The 14,672-nt window shown below is 45.7% G+C and overlaps 1 protein-coding gene across 2 annotated transcripts in view; it reads right to left on the bottom strand.

The window, feature by feature from the left end:
* Nucleotides 1-3,419: 3,419 nt before the first annotated feature.
* Nucleotides 3,420-14,672, bottom strand: part of LOC110498677 (spermine oxidase) — a 30,953-nt gene continuing 19,700 nt past the window's right edge. For both annotated transcript variants that reach the window (XM_090210733.1, XM_090210734.1), the window contains 4 exons: nt 12,711-12,884; nt 8,798-9,551; nt 6,480-6,640; nt 3,420-3,961 (listed from right to left, as the gene is read on the bottom strand). In XM_090210733.1, coding sequence (XP_090066859.1) covers nt 3,812-3,961; nt 6,480-6,640; nt 8,798-9,551; nt 12,711-12,884 — 1,239 coding nt within the window. In that variant the 3' untranslated portion in view covers nt 3,420-3,811. The remainder of the gene's footprint in view (nt 3,962-6,479; nt 6,641-8,797; nt 9,552-12,710; nt 12,885-14,672) is intronic.

The raw sequence follows: 14,672 nt of genomic DNA, 5'->3' as shown, positions 1-14,672 counted from the left end.
ATCCAAAACATAAAGCAAAATCTACAATGGAATGGTTCAAAAATAAACATATCCAGGTGTTAGAATGGCCAAGTCAAAGTCCAGACCTGAATCCAATCGAGAATCTGTGGAAAGAACTGAAAACTGCTGTTCACAAATGCTCTCCATCCAACCTCACTGAGCTCGAGCTGTTTTGCAAGGAGGAATGGGAAAAAATGTCAGTCTCTCGATGTGCAAAACTGATAGAGACATACCCCAAGCGACTTACAGCTGTAATCGCAGCAAAAGGTGGCGCTACAAAGTATTAACTTAAGGGGGCTGAATAATTTTGCACGCCCAATTTTTCAGTTTTTGATTTGTTAAAAAAGTTTGAGATATCCAATAAATGTCGTTCCACTTCATGATTGCGTCCCACTTGTTGTTGATTCTTCACAAAAAAATACAGTTTTATATCTTTATGTTTGAAGCCTGAAATGTGGCAAAAGGTCGCAAAGTTCAAGGGGGCCGAATACTTTCGCAAGGCACTGTACATATGAGATGAGTAATGTAGGGTATGTAAACATTATATAAAGTGGCATTGTTTAAAGTGACTAGTGAAACATTTATTACATCCAATTTTAAATTTTTAAAAAGCGGCTATGTTGGCAGCAGCCACTCAATGTTAGTGATGGCTGTTTAACAGTCTGATGGCCTTGAGATAGAAGTTGTTTTTCAGTCTCTCGGTCCCTGCTTTGATGCACCTGTACTGACCTCGCCTTCTGGATGATAGCGCGGTGAACAGGCAGTTGCTCGGGTGGTTGTTGTCCTTGATGATCTTTTTGGCCTTCCTGTGAAATCGGGTGCTGTAGGTGTCCTGGAGGGCAGGTAGTTTTCCCCTGGTGATGTGTTGTGCAGACCTCACTACCCTCTGGAGAGCATTACGGTTGTGGGCGGAGCAGTTGCCGTACCAGGCGATGATACAGCTCTCGATTGTGCATCTGTAAAAGTTTGTGAGTGTTCTTGGTGACAAGCCGAATTTCTTCAGCCTCCTGAGGTTGAAGAGGCGCTGCTGCGCCTTCTTCACCACGCTGTCTCTGTGGGTGGACTATTTCAGTTTGTCCGTGATGTGTACGCCGAGGAACTTAAAACTTTTCACCTTCTCCACTACTGTCCAGTTGATGTGGATAGGGGGGTGCTCCCTCTGCTGTTTCCTGAAGTCCACAATCATCTCCTTTGTATTTTTGACGTTGAGTGTGAGGTCATTTTCCTGACACCACACTCTGAGGGCCCTCACCTCCTCCCTGTAGGCCGTCTCGTCGTTGTTGGTAATCAAGCCTACCACTGTAGTGTTGTCTGCACCCTTAATGATTGAGTTTGAGGCGTGCATGGCCAAGCAGTCGTGGGTGAACAGGAAGTATAGGAGAGGGCTGAGAACGCACCCTTGTGGTGCCCCAGTGTTGAGGATCAGCGGGGTGAAGATGTTGTTTCCTACCCTCACCACCTGAGGGCGGCTCGTCAGAAAGTCCAGGACCCAATTGCACAGGGTGGGGTCGAGACCACTCAGTCTTACTGACGAATTTGGAGGGTACTATGGTGTTAAATGCTGAGCTGTAGTCGAACAGCATTTTTACATAGATATTCCTCTTGTCCAGGTGTGTTAGGGCAGTGTGCAATGTGATTGCGTCGTCTGTGGACCTATTGGGGCGGTAAGCAAATTGGAGTGGGTCTATGGTGTCAGGTAGGGTGGAGGTGATATGATCCTTGACTAGTCTCTCAAAGCACTTAATGATGACGGAAGTGAGTGCTATGGGGCAATAGTCGTTCAGCTCAGTTACCTTAGCTTTCTAGGGAACAGGAACAACGGTGGCCGTCTTAAAGCATGTGGGAACAAGCAGACTGGGATAGGGAGAGATTGAATATGTCCGTAAACACATGCTCTAAGGACACGGCTAGGGATGCCATCTGGGCCGGCAGCCTTGCAGGGTTAACACGTTTAAATGTTTTACTCACGTTGGCTGCGGTGAAGGAAAGCCAGCAGGTTTTGGTAGCGGGCTGTGTCAGTGATATTTTATTGCCTCAGCTACACCTGTTTAATAACAAGCAACGCCTCATTTTCACCCAATTCTCTCATTCTGAAAATTAACCACAAATTACTGTAGAGGAAAAACAGTTTGTTCGTTAGCTAACCATAACTCGTAAACATTCCACAGATTGCCAGGGTCCAGTAAGCAACTAACGCGTTTAATTTGAGGAACGGCAAGTAGTCGAGGCGAATTGGTTAGGTTACCAACGTTAGCACATCTGTTGTAACATTAGACTTTATTAGCCAGCCAGTTTTCACACCATAAACTCAATTATTTGATCAATTACGTTGGCCAACGCTCATCATTTCTCTGGCTAGCTAACAGATCATTAGAAAAAGCTAGCAAGATACTTAACGCGATGATGACCTGGCACACCACACTTTCTCCCTCACCTCAAACTTTCCTATAGCCAGTTGTTTTTTTTCCGGTTAAGGCTAATGAAGTACGCTTCATCACCTTCTCACCCCCGTCTCTGTGGTCAGACTTCTCACCTACCCCTTCGTTATCGTTCAGGGGATGCACTGCTGTAAATGAACTGACAAACTGCCTTTCCCCTCTCCCGCTGTATTTCCAGAGCTGATGCTGTAACTCCAGTAGCAAATCGGCTGACTTTTCTCTCGTCGGTAGCTGTTCCGTTCTGTTGTTATGGGGCGGCAGGGTAGCCTAGTGGTTAGCCCGTTAGACTAGTAACCGGAAGGTTGCAGGTTCAAATTCCCAAGCTGACAAGGTACACATCTGTCGAGGTACACTGTTCTTAGGCAGTCATTGAAAATAAGAATTTGTTCTTAACTGACTTGCCTAGTTAAATAAAGGTAAATAATAAAATGTATGTTAACTGACCTGCTGAGTAATGCTTACTTACTTGTGTCTTTCATTTTTTTCTTGTAAAACATAATTATTGATTATTGTATTGTTGGGTTTTGAGTTTGAAAGGCATTTCGCCGACCTTTTGGATGTGACATTGAAACTTTAAACTGTTCTGAGACGCTCGATACATATGGCCACAGATCAGTCCTGTTGGAAGGAACTGAACCAATTGTGTTGCATTGCATCCTTCAAATCTAGTTCTGCTAATTGAGCCAATATTTCTTTGCAACTGTAAGTACCTGATGTAGCACGCACCACAACACGTTGTTTCATTTCACCCACAAGGAAAGAACAAACACACATGATAACACATCTGAGAGGTGTGAAGACTTGCCTGAGGCTCCATTGCCACCTGCTACCTTGGCACAGTTACACAGTGTGCTTCAGTGTCCTCGTCTATGTTTGGTTGAGATTAAGGAACATAGTGTCAACGCCTGCCAATGTCTGTCCTCGACTGGCATCTTCTGGTGCACATTCAAATGGTATTACATTTACAATTAAACATGACCATTTCTCACATTAATAAACAAGTTTATTAATTCTTGCCATTATTTTTTGTTTGTTTTTCAATAACATGACATTAAATACAGAAGGCACTTACAAAAAACAGTTCAATTATAGACATGTCATTATATAAACGTTAACTTATCAATGACTTTTTTTTAAACGTACAGATTGATGAAGGACCAGAGATGACGGCACCCTTTGCCTTTTTACAGTACATCTCATATAAGTGGTAAAATCTACCTCGCAATACAGTAAAAACAGTATTAATCGTTATAATTGTTAATGCCCCTATTATGCTTTTACATGTATAACTTAATCTAAAAAACTTAAAATACAGAAAGCATAAAAACAAGTTGTTTATTTTTTATCACTAGTCAGTGGTTCATTTGTAATTTTTACATGTTAGGCTTTATGGTTTCTTTGTGCAAGCCCTGGTACATCTCTGTAAGACGAGTGGCCTCCCTCTGTCCTGACAGCAATGCACCATGGGTAGTGGAATAGTATTTCCGGTGGGTGGCTTCCCCAGCGAATAACACCTGTAGAGGCTGAGAGGGTAAAGAGGAAAGGAAGGGTGAGGATAGAGGTTGGAAAAAAGGAGAGGATAGAGAAGAGATATGATATGATATGATATACAGAAGAATATAATAGAGAAGGAGATAGGTGGATAGAGAAGAGGGCAGAGATAGAGATGAGGAGCAGCGAGAGAAAAAAAGACAAGATCTAAACAAACCAGTGAATGTCGGCATGACCCAACATATGGCATTACTGCCTCCGAGCCATGGGCTGTCATCCCAAATGGCCCCCTATACTCTACATAGCACACTGCCTTTGGCTAGAGCTCCATGGTCCCTGGGCAAAATTTGTGCACTATATAGGGAATAGTGAACGATTTAGACGCAGCCACGGGGAGCTATTTTAGGCTCTAGACAGAGTGTATCTGTCTATATGTAATAAGGCTGCTTGTGACGATCTGTCGCTCTTTTGACGGTAGGGTGGATTTCTCAAAGGTCACACTGCTCATTTAGCAGTCTTTAAGTGGCCACACACACAGTAGACACGCGCACACTCTAAGATAAGGACACATGCATCAAGTTTCAGGGGCTACGCTGCTGGCCAAGACCCATGATTCATAATCGATCCAACACGGACTGTCATGTCCCTTGCTGCCTTATTTGGTGACATAGTGATGACACAGGCACTTTGACAACATGCTACGAGTTCCTCTGGTGGCTGTAAACAAACGTCACGCCTCCAAAGACCAATGAAAGTTTTAAAACGTCTTGCTACGGTGTGCCCTAATTAACCCGACTCAGCTGATATACACTATATCCAGTCTGGGTTTAAATACATACATATTTAACTATGTGTTATTTAAAATACTTATTTTCTGTTAGAGTATTTTCAAATAAAGTGGCCAAATCAACTTCTATTTGAAGTATTTTTAAGTATTTTCAAACGACTTCCTATAAAATATACAAAACCATTTTCAAATAGCCCTAGGACCAAACAGACCTGGGTTAAAATGCATGGAGTATTTAAAATTTAAAAGAAACGTCCTCTCACTGTCAACTGCGTTTATTTTCAGCAAACTTAACATGTGTAAATATTTGTATGAACGTCACAAGATTCAACAACTGAGACGTCAACTGAACAAGTTCCACAGACATGTGACTAACAGAAAGGGAATAATGTGTCCCTGAACAAAGGGGGGGTGGAGGGGGGTCAAAATCAAAAGTAACAGTCAATGCAGCTGGTGGCCACACCAGATACTAAGTACTGCAGTGCGTCTCCTCCTCATGGACTGCACCAGATTTGCCAGTTCTTGCTGTGAGATGTTACCCCACTCTTCCCCCAAGGCACCTGCAAGTTCCCGGACATTTCTGGGAGGGGGGGGGGGGATGGCCCTAGCCCTCACCCTCCGATCCAACAGGTCCCAGGCGTGCTCAATGGGATTGAGATCCGGGCTCTTCGCTGGCCATGGCAGAACACTGACATTCCTGTCTTGCAGGAAGTCACGCACAGAATGAGCAGTATGGCTGGTGGCATTGCCTGCAATGACAACAAGCTCAGTCCGATGATGCTGTGACACACTACCCTAGACCATGACGCGCCCTCCAAATCAATGTACATGCCTCGGTGTAACGCTCATTCCTTCGACGATAAATGCAAATCCGGCCATCACCCCTGGTGAGACAAAACCGCGACTTGTCAGTGAAGACCACTTTTTGCCAGTCCTGTCTGTTCCAGTGACGGTGGGTTTGTGCCCATAGGCGACGTTGCTGCCAGTGATGTCTGGTGAGGACCTGCTTTACAACAGGCCTACAAGCACTCAGTCCAGCATCTCTCAGCCTATTGCGAATAGTCAGCACCGACGGAGGGATTGTGCGTTCCTGGTGTAACTCTGGCAGTTGTTGTTGCCATCCTGTACCTGTCCCGCAGGTGTGATGGTCGGATGTACTGATCCCATGCAGGTGTTGTCACACGTTGTCTGCCACTGCGAGGACGATCAGCTGTCCGTCCTGCCTCCCTGTAGCGCTGTCTTAGGCGTCTCACAGTACGGGCATTGCAATTTATTGCCCTGGCCAGATCGGCAGTCCTCATGCCTCCTTGCAGCATGCCTAAGGCACGTTTACGCAGATGAGCAGGGACCCTGGGCATCTTTATTCTGGTGTTTTTCAGAGTCAGTAGAAAGGCCTCTTTAGTGTCCTAAGTTTTCATAACAGTGACCTTAATTGCCTTTGGTGTCAGAACGACCGTTCCACAAGTGCATGTTCATTAATTGTTAATGGGTCATTGAACAAGCATAGGAAACCGTGTTTAAACCCTTTACAATTAGGTTATTTGGATTTTTACAAATCATCTTTGAAAGACAGGGTCCTGAAAAAGGGACATTTTTTTTTTTTGTTGCAGAGTTTAGTATTTTCAAATACAAGCCAATACTTTCCAAGTGTACTTCCAGATGCATTCCAAAATACTTACTTTGAAATGTCTTGAAAAATAATTGAAATACCCTAAATAGTATTTGAACCCAAGTCTGCATCCAGATCCAGATGTGGTTCTTACCGGAGCCTTGGTGCTCTTGGTGTAAGGCAGGGGCATGGCTAGCTTCTCCACGTCACCCCCACTGGAGCCCACCCGGGTGAAGGAGTAGGAGCCCCGGATGTAAGGGTTACTGCCCCACGACGAGCGCAGGATCCGCCTCGGCTTCGGAATGTTGGGGTTCCCTGAAGGAGGGAGAGAAAAGAACGGTGAGGTGGATGGTGAGGACGGTCAGTCCAATACAAACCCTTTGGATGGACACGGAAACATCAAGGTCCACACACACCAACGCTCTCTCACACACAGGCATGCACGCGAACACACACACACACACACACAAACACACCCTCTCTTACAACTCTTCCGCAGGTGGGAATAAGCCATTGAAAACTTCCTACGGTAATGGCGATGCATGGTGAGTGATCCTCTACCAATCTCCCATAGGTGATCCTCCAACACATCCAATCCAATCTCCTGTATCGGTACTAATAAGCTATGGTCCCTCTCAGAGGCCATACACACTCACACACATACTCTAGTCTGTCTGTGATGAATGTGCTTCGTAGGGGGATTAAACCGCACTGACCTACATCAGGGGAGTGTGTCAGTGTGTGGGTAAATGAGTTCACCGTGAGTGTGTCCTTCCTATGGAAGTAAACAAAGTGAGGGCAGGAAGCGAGTATTGCTCAGAGCGGAAGGCGGGGTTTAGGGTTCACTGTGTCCGTTGGCTTGGCTGCATAGGGAGGAGTAACTGCAGTGAGGTGTGTATGTGTTTGTGTGTGTCCAGGAAAGCCTCTGACGTCATCATTAAGTGATGGTAACAGGGTCGGCGACATATGCTAAGCTTAGACCTGACTCTACTATGACCTATTTGTCAGCTAACTGGCTTGACCAGAGGATAACTTAGTCCTTGAAGGAGGACAATTGTCACTTACTGTCTGCCGTAATACCAAGCTTTGTCCACCCATGAGATGGGATGCATCCCAAATGGCAACCTATTCCCTAGTGCATTACTTTTGAGCAAGGCCCATCAGACTCTGGTCAAAAGTAGTGGACTCTGTATTTTATGTTCATTCCACAGACATACACACACACACACACACACCTTTATCTAAACTATTTAAAACCAGTACAGCGTTCTTATATCTCTTAACCTATTTTCTCTGTCAATATGAAACAGACTGAAGCTGTACAGAGCCACATACAGGGGGCTCATCTCTATCAATGGTCATTATTTTCTTCCCGGTGTAGGGCATCCCAAGAACGACTGTGTGTGTGTGTGTGTCTCGTCTACACTATCATTTACAGTGTTTTCCAGGGAGCAGAAACTTAATATGGTCTTAACGTAAGAGAGCAATGATTCCCGTCTCATGTAGAGAGACCCGTCGAATCGGACAATTGATTTTCTGTCAGGTTTTCTTTAAAAAAGGCCGGTTAGTCTCGACGAAAGTTATAGCCAATTTCAATTTGCTGTGTTTCTTTTTGTCATCATTACTCTTAAAAAGGGGGCTGCTCATGGGTGAAAGACAGAAATGAACAACTTGATAAAGTCGAGCAGCTATGGCATTGACTCACTCATCTCTTCTGTGAGAATACTGGGTCATTCATAAAGTATGTCTGGGATGCAAACACACAGGCAACTCCTCTACCAACTTTTGTAGGATCAGCATTTCTTCATCCCGATCCTTATTCCACCTATAAAGAGCACAGTGACTAAAACTGACCCTGGACCAGTTGTTACGGGATGCACATGTATTCAACACCTCCACTCTGCCAGACATCTATGTGACTGATTCAGCATCATCCCCCCAAAAGCCCATTCTGGGAGAGGACATAACTCAAGGCTCAGGAATGATGTCACATGATGATGTCATTTCCTGTATCTAATGTATACCTAGAGGCCCACTAAGGCTGAATAAGTGGAATTGCTCTTCAGTGCGTCACCGTGACTCACTGGGAGTACAGTAGTGATGCACCCATTCAGCCCTCAAGGTCACAGTGTGCTCGTAACAGTGTGCGTGATGTGTGTGAGAGTATTCCTGCTCTATACTGATGAGTTGAAGCACAGAGCTTGATTCATACTCAGTGAGGGAATGCTGATGATGGCCTATCTCAGTGAGTAATTTAGGTCAGTGGTCCCTCACTCCATCAAGAACATATGATTTGATTCATCAACAAGGCCTTTAAGTACCTGAAATCTAGTGTTAGTGCAAGACGTGTACAAAAGCTGCGGGTTCGATTCAGAAAACTCTGATTGTTACTACATATCACACACACACACACAAATGTCAACTGACCTATGTCAACGTCACAATGACAAACACACAGACATGCACACTGACCTGTGAAGCGTCGCAGCAGCTTGGTGCAGGTCTCAGCCACCGTCTCGTCATCGCAGCGCTCCATGAGCAGTGCCTCCTGGCCACAGATCCAGCCACTCAGCATATGGCCGTAGCGCTCGGGCGGGTACAGCACATCAAATGAGCAGATCTTACGGTACCACAGCTCCTCGGGGTAGACCGGTTGCTCCAGCTGCGCCTCGTCCTCCCACACAAACTGGATGCTGTTGCACTCGGGGCTCCAGAAGGGATCGGCGAACTCCAGGAAAATCTTGTCAGTGGTGCTGATGCCGAGCTTCTCGATGGCGAGGACTTTGTCCTCGGGCAGCGAGGGTGAGAAGAGCGCCTCATGGCGGTTCTTGAGGACTCCGAGAGAGGCGGTTACGATCACGTGGTCGGCGGGGAGCGACTCGAGGTCCTCGCACTCTACGCTGATGGGGTACGTGTGACCCGGATTGGGGTTGGGCTCACCACCATGGCAACGTCGGTCGTCGTTATGGTCGCCGTCGTCGTGCCGATTGTTGTTGTCGCCATGGGCGATCTCCTCCTGTCGCTGGGCGGAGTAGTTCCAGTGGACACAGCGGACGGGTTTCCCCAGGCGCATCAAGCGGGACGGAATGTCCTGCGCCAAGAGGTCCACGATCTTCATGAAGCCTCCCGGGATGACGTGGTGGGCCCCGGGGATCTCCGTCCACTCGCCGAACTCACTCAGCGAGACCTCATCCATGCTGGGGGACGAGCTCTCACAACTCTCCACCTTGGGAATGACACACATACAAACAAACAGTCAGTTCGACTCAGATCAAATTGAGCTCCTTTATCAGCTGCTCTCACAACTCTCCACCTCTTTCCATTAATCAATCAACTCATCAATCAGTGAATCAGTCAAATGTATTTGAGCTCTTTTTAATATGCAATCCTAGAAGCCCAAAGAGCAAGCAGCAGAACAGTTGAAAAACTCATTGGATGGAAGAAACCTAAAAAGAGGAACCAGACACTGGCTTTTACCGTATAGAAACACAGACAAATAAGTCGGTTCAATTCTGGTCAAATGTATATGTTGGTGTATCTACTTAGTTTCAAATATATACACTGCTCAAAAAAATAAAGGGAACACTTAAACAACACAATGTAACTCCAAGTCAATCACACTTCTGTGAAATCAAACTGTCCACTTAGGAAGCAACACTGATTGACAATAAATGTCACATGCTGTTGTGCAAATGGAATAGACAACAGGTGGAAATTATAGGCAATTAGCAAGACATCCCCCAATAAAGGAGTGGTTCTGCAGGTGATAACCACAGACCACTTCTCCATTCCTATGCTTCCTGGCTGATGTTCTGGTCACTTTTGAATGCTGGCGGTGCTTTCACGCTAGTGGTAGCATGAGATGGAGTCTACCACCCACACAATTGGCCCAGGTAGTGCAGCTCATCCAGGATGTCACATCAATGCGAGCTGTGGCAAGAAGGTTTGCTGTGTCTGTCAGCGTAGTGTCCAGAGCATGGAGGCTCTACCAGGAGACAGGCCAGTACATCAGGAGACGTGGAGGAGGCCGTAGGAGGGCAACAACCCAGCAGCAGGACCGCTACCTCCGCTGTTCTGCAAGGAGGAGCAGAAGGAGCACTGCCAGAGCCCTGCAAAATGACCTCCAGCAGGCCACAAATGTGCATGTGTCTGCTCAAACGGTCAGAAACAGACTCCGTGAGGGTGGTATGAGGGACCGACGTCCACAGGTGGGGGTTGTGCTTACAGCCCAACACCGTGCAGGACGTTTGGCATTTGCCAGAGAACACCAAGATTGGCAAATTCGCCACTGGCGCCCTGTGCTCTTCACAGATGAAAGCAGGTTCACACTGAGCACGTGACAGACGTGACAGTCTGGAGATGCCGTGGAGAACGTTCTGCTGCCTGCAACATCCTCCAGCATGACCGGTTTGGCGGTGGGTCAGTCATGGTGTGGGGTGAAATGTATTTGGGGGGCCGTACAGCCCTCCATGTGCTCGCCAGAAGTAACCTGACTGCCATTAGGTACCGAGATGAGATCCTCAGACCCCTTGTGAGGTCTGGCGCGGTTGGCCCTGGGTTTCTCCTAATTCAAGACAATGCTAGACCTCATGTGGCTGGAGTGTGTCAGCAGTTCCTGCAAGAGGAAGGCATTGATGCTATGGACTGGCCCGCCCGTTCCCCAGACCTGAATCCAATTGAGCACATCTGGGACATCATGTCTCGCTCCATCCACCAACGCCACGTTGCACCACAGACTGTCCAGGAGTTGGCGGATGCTTTAGTCCAGGTCTGGGAGGAGATCCCTCAGGAGACCATCCGCCACCTCATCAAGAGCATGCCCAGGCGTTGTAGGGAGGTCATACAGGCACGTGGAGGCCACACACACTACTGAGCCTCATTTTGACTTGTTTTAAGGACATTACATCAAAGTTGGATCAGCCTGTAGTGTGGTTTTCCACTTTAATTTTGAGTGTGACTCCAAATCCAGACCTCCATGGGTTGATAAATGTGATTACCATTGATAATTCTTGTGTGATTTTGTTGTCAGCACATTCAACTATGTAAAGAAAAAAGTATTTAATAAGAATATTTCATTCATTCAGATCTAGGATGTGTTATTTTAGAGTTCCCTTTATTTTTTCAAGCAGTGTATTTTTTTGTATTACTCTTTGATTGGCTAAAACTCCTTATTGAATTGAGGCCAAATGAACCTCCTCTATCAAAGTGCTACTTAGTCCAAGTTGAATGACCTATTTATTGGCCATTATGTATTAAACTCTCGTTGGGATATCGTTTTATGGCTCAAGTCTATGAACCCAATAGCTTGTTTACCGAACTAGAGCGACAGTAAGGATGTTTTCTGCATCGGTGGCTCTGTAGCCTCAATAGAGCCTAACGTTTCCCTGAGGAAAAGTTTTAATCGTGGCCTTGGCTGCCACTAAAGGAAACTTTTGACATCAGAGGATGCATCTTAAGTGGCACATTATTCCCTAGATAGTACATAGGGTTTTGGTCAATGCTAGTGCACTACATTGGTAATATGGTGCCATTTGGGATATAGCCCTAATAATTGAGTATCGGCGGACCAGGAAATTAATTGAATAAATATACAAACATAATAAGGCTTGCAATAGCTACATTTCCTGAGGTAAATGTTGGATGCCCTGCTGTACCACAGTATGCTCTAGGTGTAATAAAAAGGGCGTCCATTTTGTTGTCCGCTGTGTTACTATTTCATTAGCAAACTGACCTTTAAGTGATCAACACTAATTTGAATCCAATGAGTCATTGGGTATAATTACAAGGAGCAAGGATCACCGACAGAACAATAACATTAACAAGCTAATTAAGCTATTGCTAACATAAACAAGATAATGTAGCTATAGCTAACAGCAATGCCAACATTAGCATTTGGGGATGGAAGTCAGAGTTTTACACTTGATTTCCTGACCTGCTTGTTCAGTTGAGTCATAAAACATGCCGTAAACTCTTATATTGTTTGAGACTAAACATAGCAGGAGCATCACATGTGCTACTTCAGCCATTGATCAGAGTATAAAGAACTGTTTTGAATCAGAACTGTGAGAGAGGCTAGAGGTGCACCAATTCTCGGCAGAGATGAGTGATTCAGAATACAGCACTGTAGATTTAATATGGGGAAAAAAAAGTAATGCCTTCATGCCTGATTTTTACAACTGTTTTTCTTGCAACACAGAGCAAACCTACATACCGAGAAGGAAACCATCATTTTCTCTAATTTATTGGATTTGCATGTTTGTCTAGGCTTACCACTGCATTCCAACCATAAACCAGAGCTCTAGCATCTTTTATTGTCTCTTACAAGGACCCCCCCCCCCTCACATACACACACCCCCAGCCCTACCCACCCTCCACAAACACACACCTTGAGGTACTGCTGGAGCATGGACAGCTTGAGTCTCTTGGTGCTCTCAGAGTCGTCGGGGTCCAGCATGATCTTCTTGCGCACCACGTCCCTCGTGAACACCCCAACGCTGTTCTGGCTTTCAGCACACACAGGCTTCCCACTCTGGAAAAACTCCTGAGTCAGCTCGTACACCTAGGGAGGAGAGGGGGGGAGAAGAGGAGAGGGGTAGAGGGGATGGCAAGAGGGGAGAGAAATGTGAGTTTGATGGTCATGGTATAAGCAGTAATGAATGTGCTGAGGGACTGCATCCCAAATGACACCCTTTTCCCTTTATAGGGCACTACTTTTGACCATGGCAAATAGGGCTCTGGTCAAAAGGGTTTGTTGCCAGGGTTTGTCTGGGAGCCAGTCTGTTTTCATTCTGGTTCTACACTGGACAACCCAGAGTTTCATAGACAGGCAGTATTTTGCTACTACCTTATCCAACAGCCAAGCAATCCAAAATAGCATAGAGTGTTCCTGCTACTGTGGCTATAACGGAGTCTGAACATTCAGAATCTACTGGGGTGCTTCTAAAAACGTTAAAAGGGGCAATCTGTAAGGTGATCTCTTTGTGATCACGTTGTTTGAATGCCAAATTTGCCATTTAAAGGGTGCCGCCAGGAGAGAATTTATAACATAATTTAACACCTTGGCATGGCTACATGAGAGGGTGGACCATAGTACATTATTCAACAACAGATCGTTTTTTAATTTATCAACACTTTCTTCCGAGGTCCGTGACTTCTACAGTACAGGATATAAAGCAACATGCATGACAGAACTTCTTTATCCAAAGCACACACCTCTTTTAGAAGGAACTGCCCACTCATTGCACAATAGGGGGAGCATCATTGTGTAGGAGGTCACACAGTGAAGGGGGTAGCACTATATCCGTTGGTATTTACATGGAATTGACTAGGAAATTGTTTTTTTAATGAATATCTTCTGGTACTTAATTCCAACAATTCAACACAATTGGCAATGACCTGGTACCAATTGGTGTCTGTTTTAAAAATAAACCGTGCACCATTTCACATGTAATTTCTCAGTAAATACCTGGGATGATGCCAAATGGCAGCCTATTTCATATTTAGTGCACTACTTTTGACCCATAGGGCTCTGGTCAAAAGTAGTGCAGTATAGGCAATATGGTGCCATTTGGGATGCAGCCCTAGCCATTTCTGTGCCGTAAAATAAAGTGCAACCGTGAAGGTGTCTTATTTAAATAAGTTAAACAGTGAGCTGAAAAAAAGAGGCAGGAGGGAACTGGAGATGAGCTGTCAGTCAGTCACGAGACTGGTGATCGCCCGGGGGCCATTCCTAGGGAGTGCCGGGTTACAACAGGTAGACACCACTGGCACTGGGAAATAAGATCTATGGTAGGCTACCGCAAAGTAGCCGAAAGCCTATTCAATAGCCTGTGGGTATTCTGCCCATGTATGAGGGTGATGGGGGTAGGCTACCACAGAATATCTTTGGTTGATACAGCACCAAAACCTATGTGGCATGAGTGATAGCATGTCTTGAAGCCAAAGGCATCCACCTATTCCGTAGCCTGTGCGGGTGATGTGATTCTGCCAAGTTATGTAACCACATATTATTATTGTGTGCAATAATAATAATAAAAAAAAAAAACGTTTTTCAAGGACGCTTTTCAAGGACCCAAAGTCACGGTTGATACAGTACTGTCACGGATACCCCCGGTATTGCTGCTCATTCCGTTCACCAGCTCAGGAGGTCTACGTCGCGGCCTTCTAGGCGTCACCGAACTGGATGAATACCACCAAACCCGGACTGTCTGTCTCATTACGCACACCTGGTTCCCATTCCCCCTGATTAGTATGTGTATATATGTGCCCTGTTCCCCATTGTCCTTTTCAATCATTGTCCTAGGACCGTTGGTCTTGTGAGCACCTATGCTCGGTTTTTTTATGATTA

The sequence above is a fragment of the Oncorhynchus mykiss genome, chromosome 19 (genome assembly GCF_057628025.1).
Source record: "Oncorhynchus mykiss isolate SJ-2025 chromosome 19, ASM5762802v1, whole genome shotgun sequence".
Lineage (NCBI taxonomy): Eukaryota > Metazoa > Chordata > Actinopteri > Salmoniformes > Salmonidae > Oncorhynchus > Oncorhynchus mykiss.
Note: the sequence above shows the minus strand (reverse complement) of the source record. Positions and strands in the feature narration are given on the sequence as shown.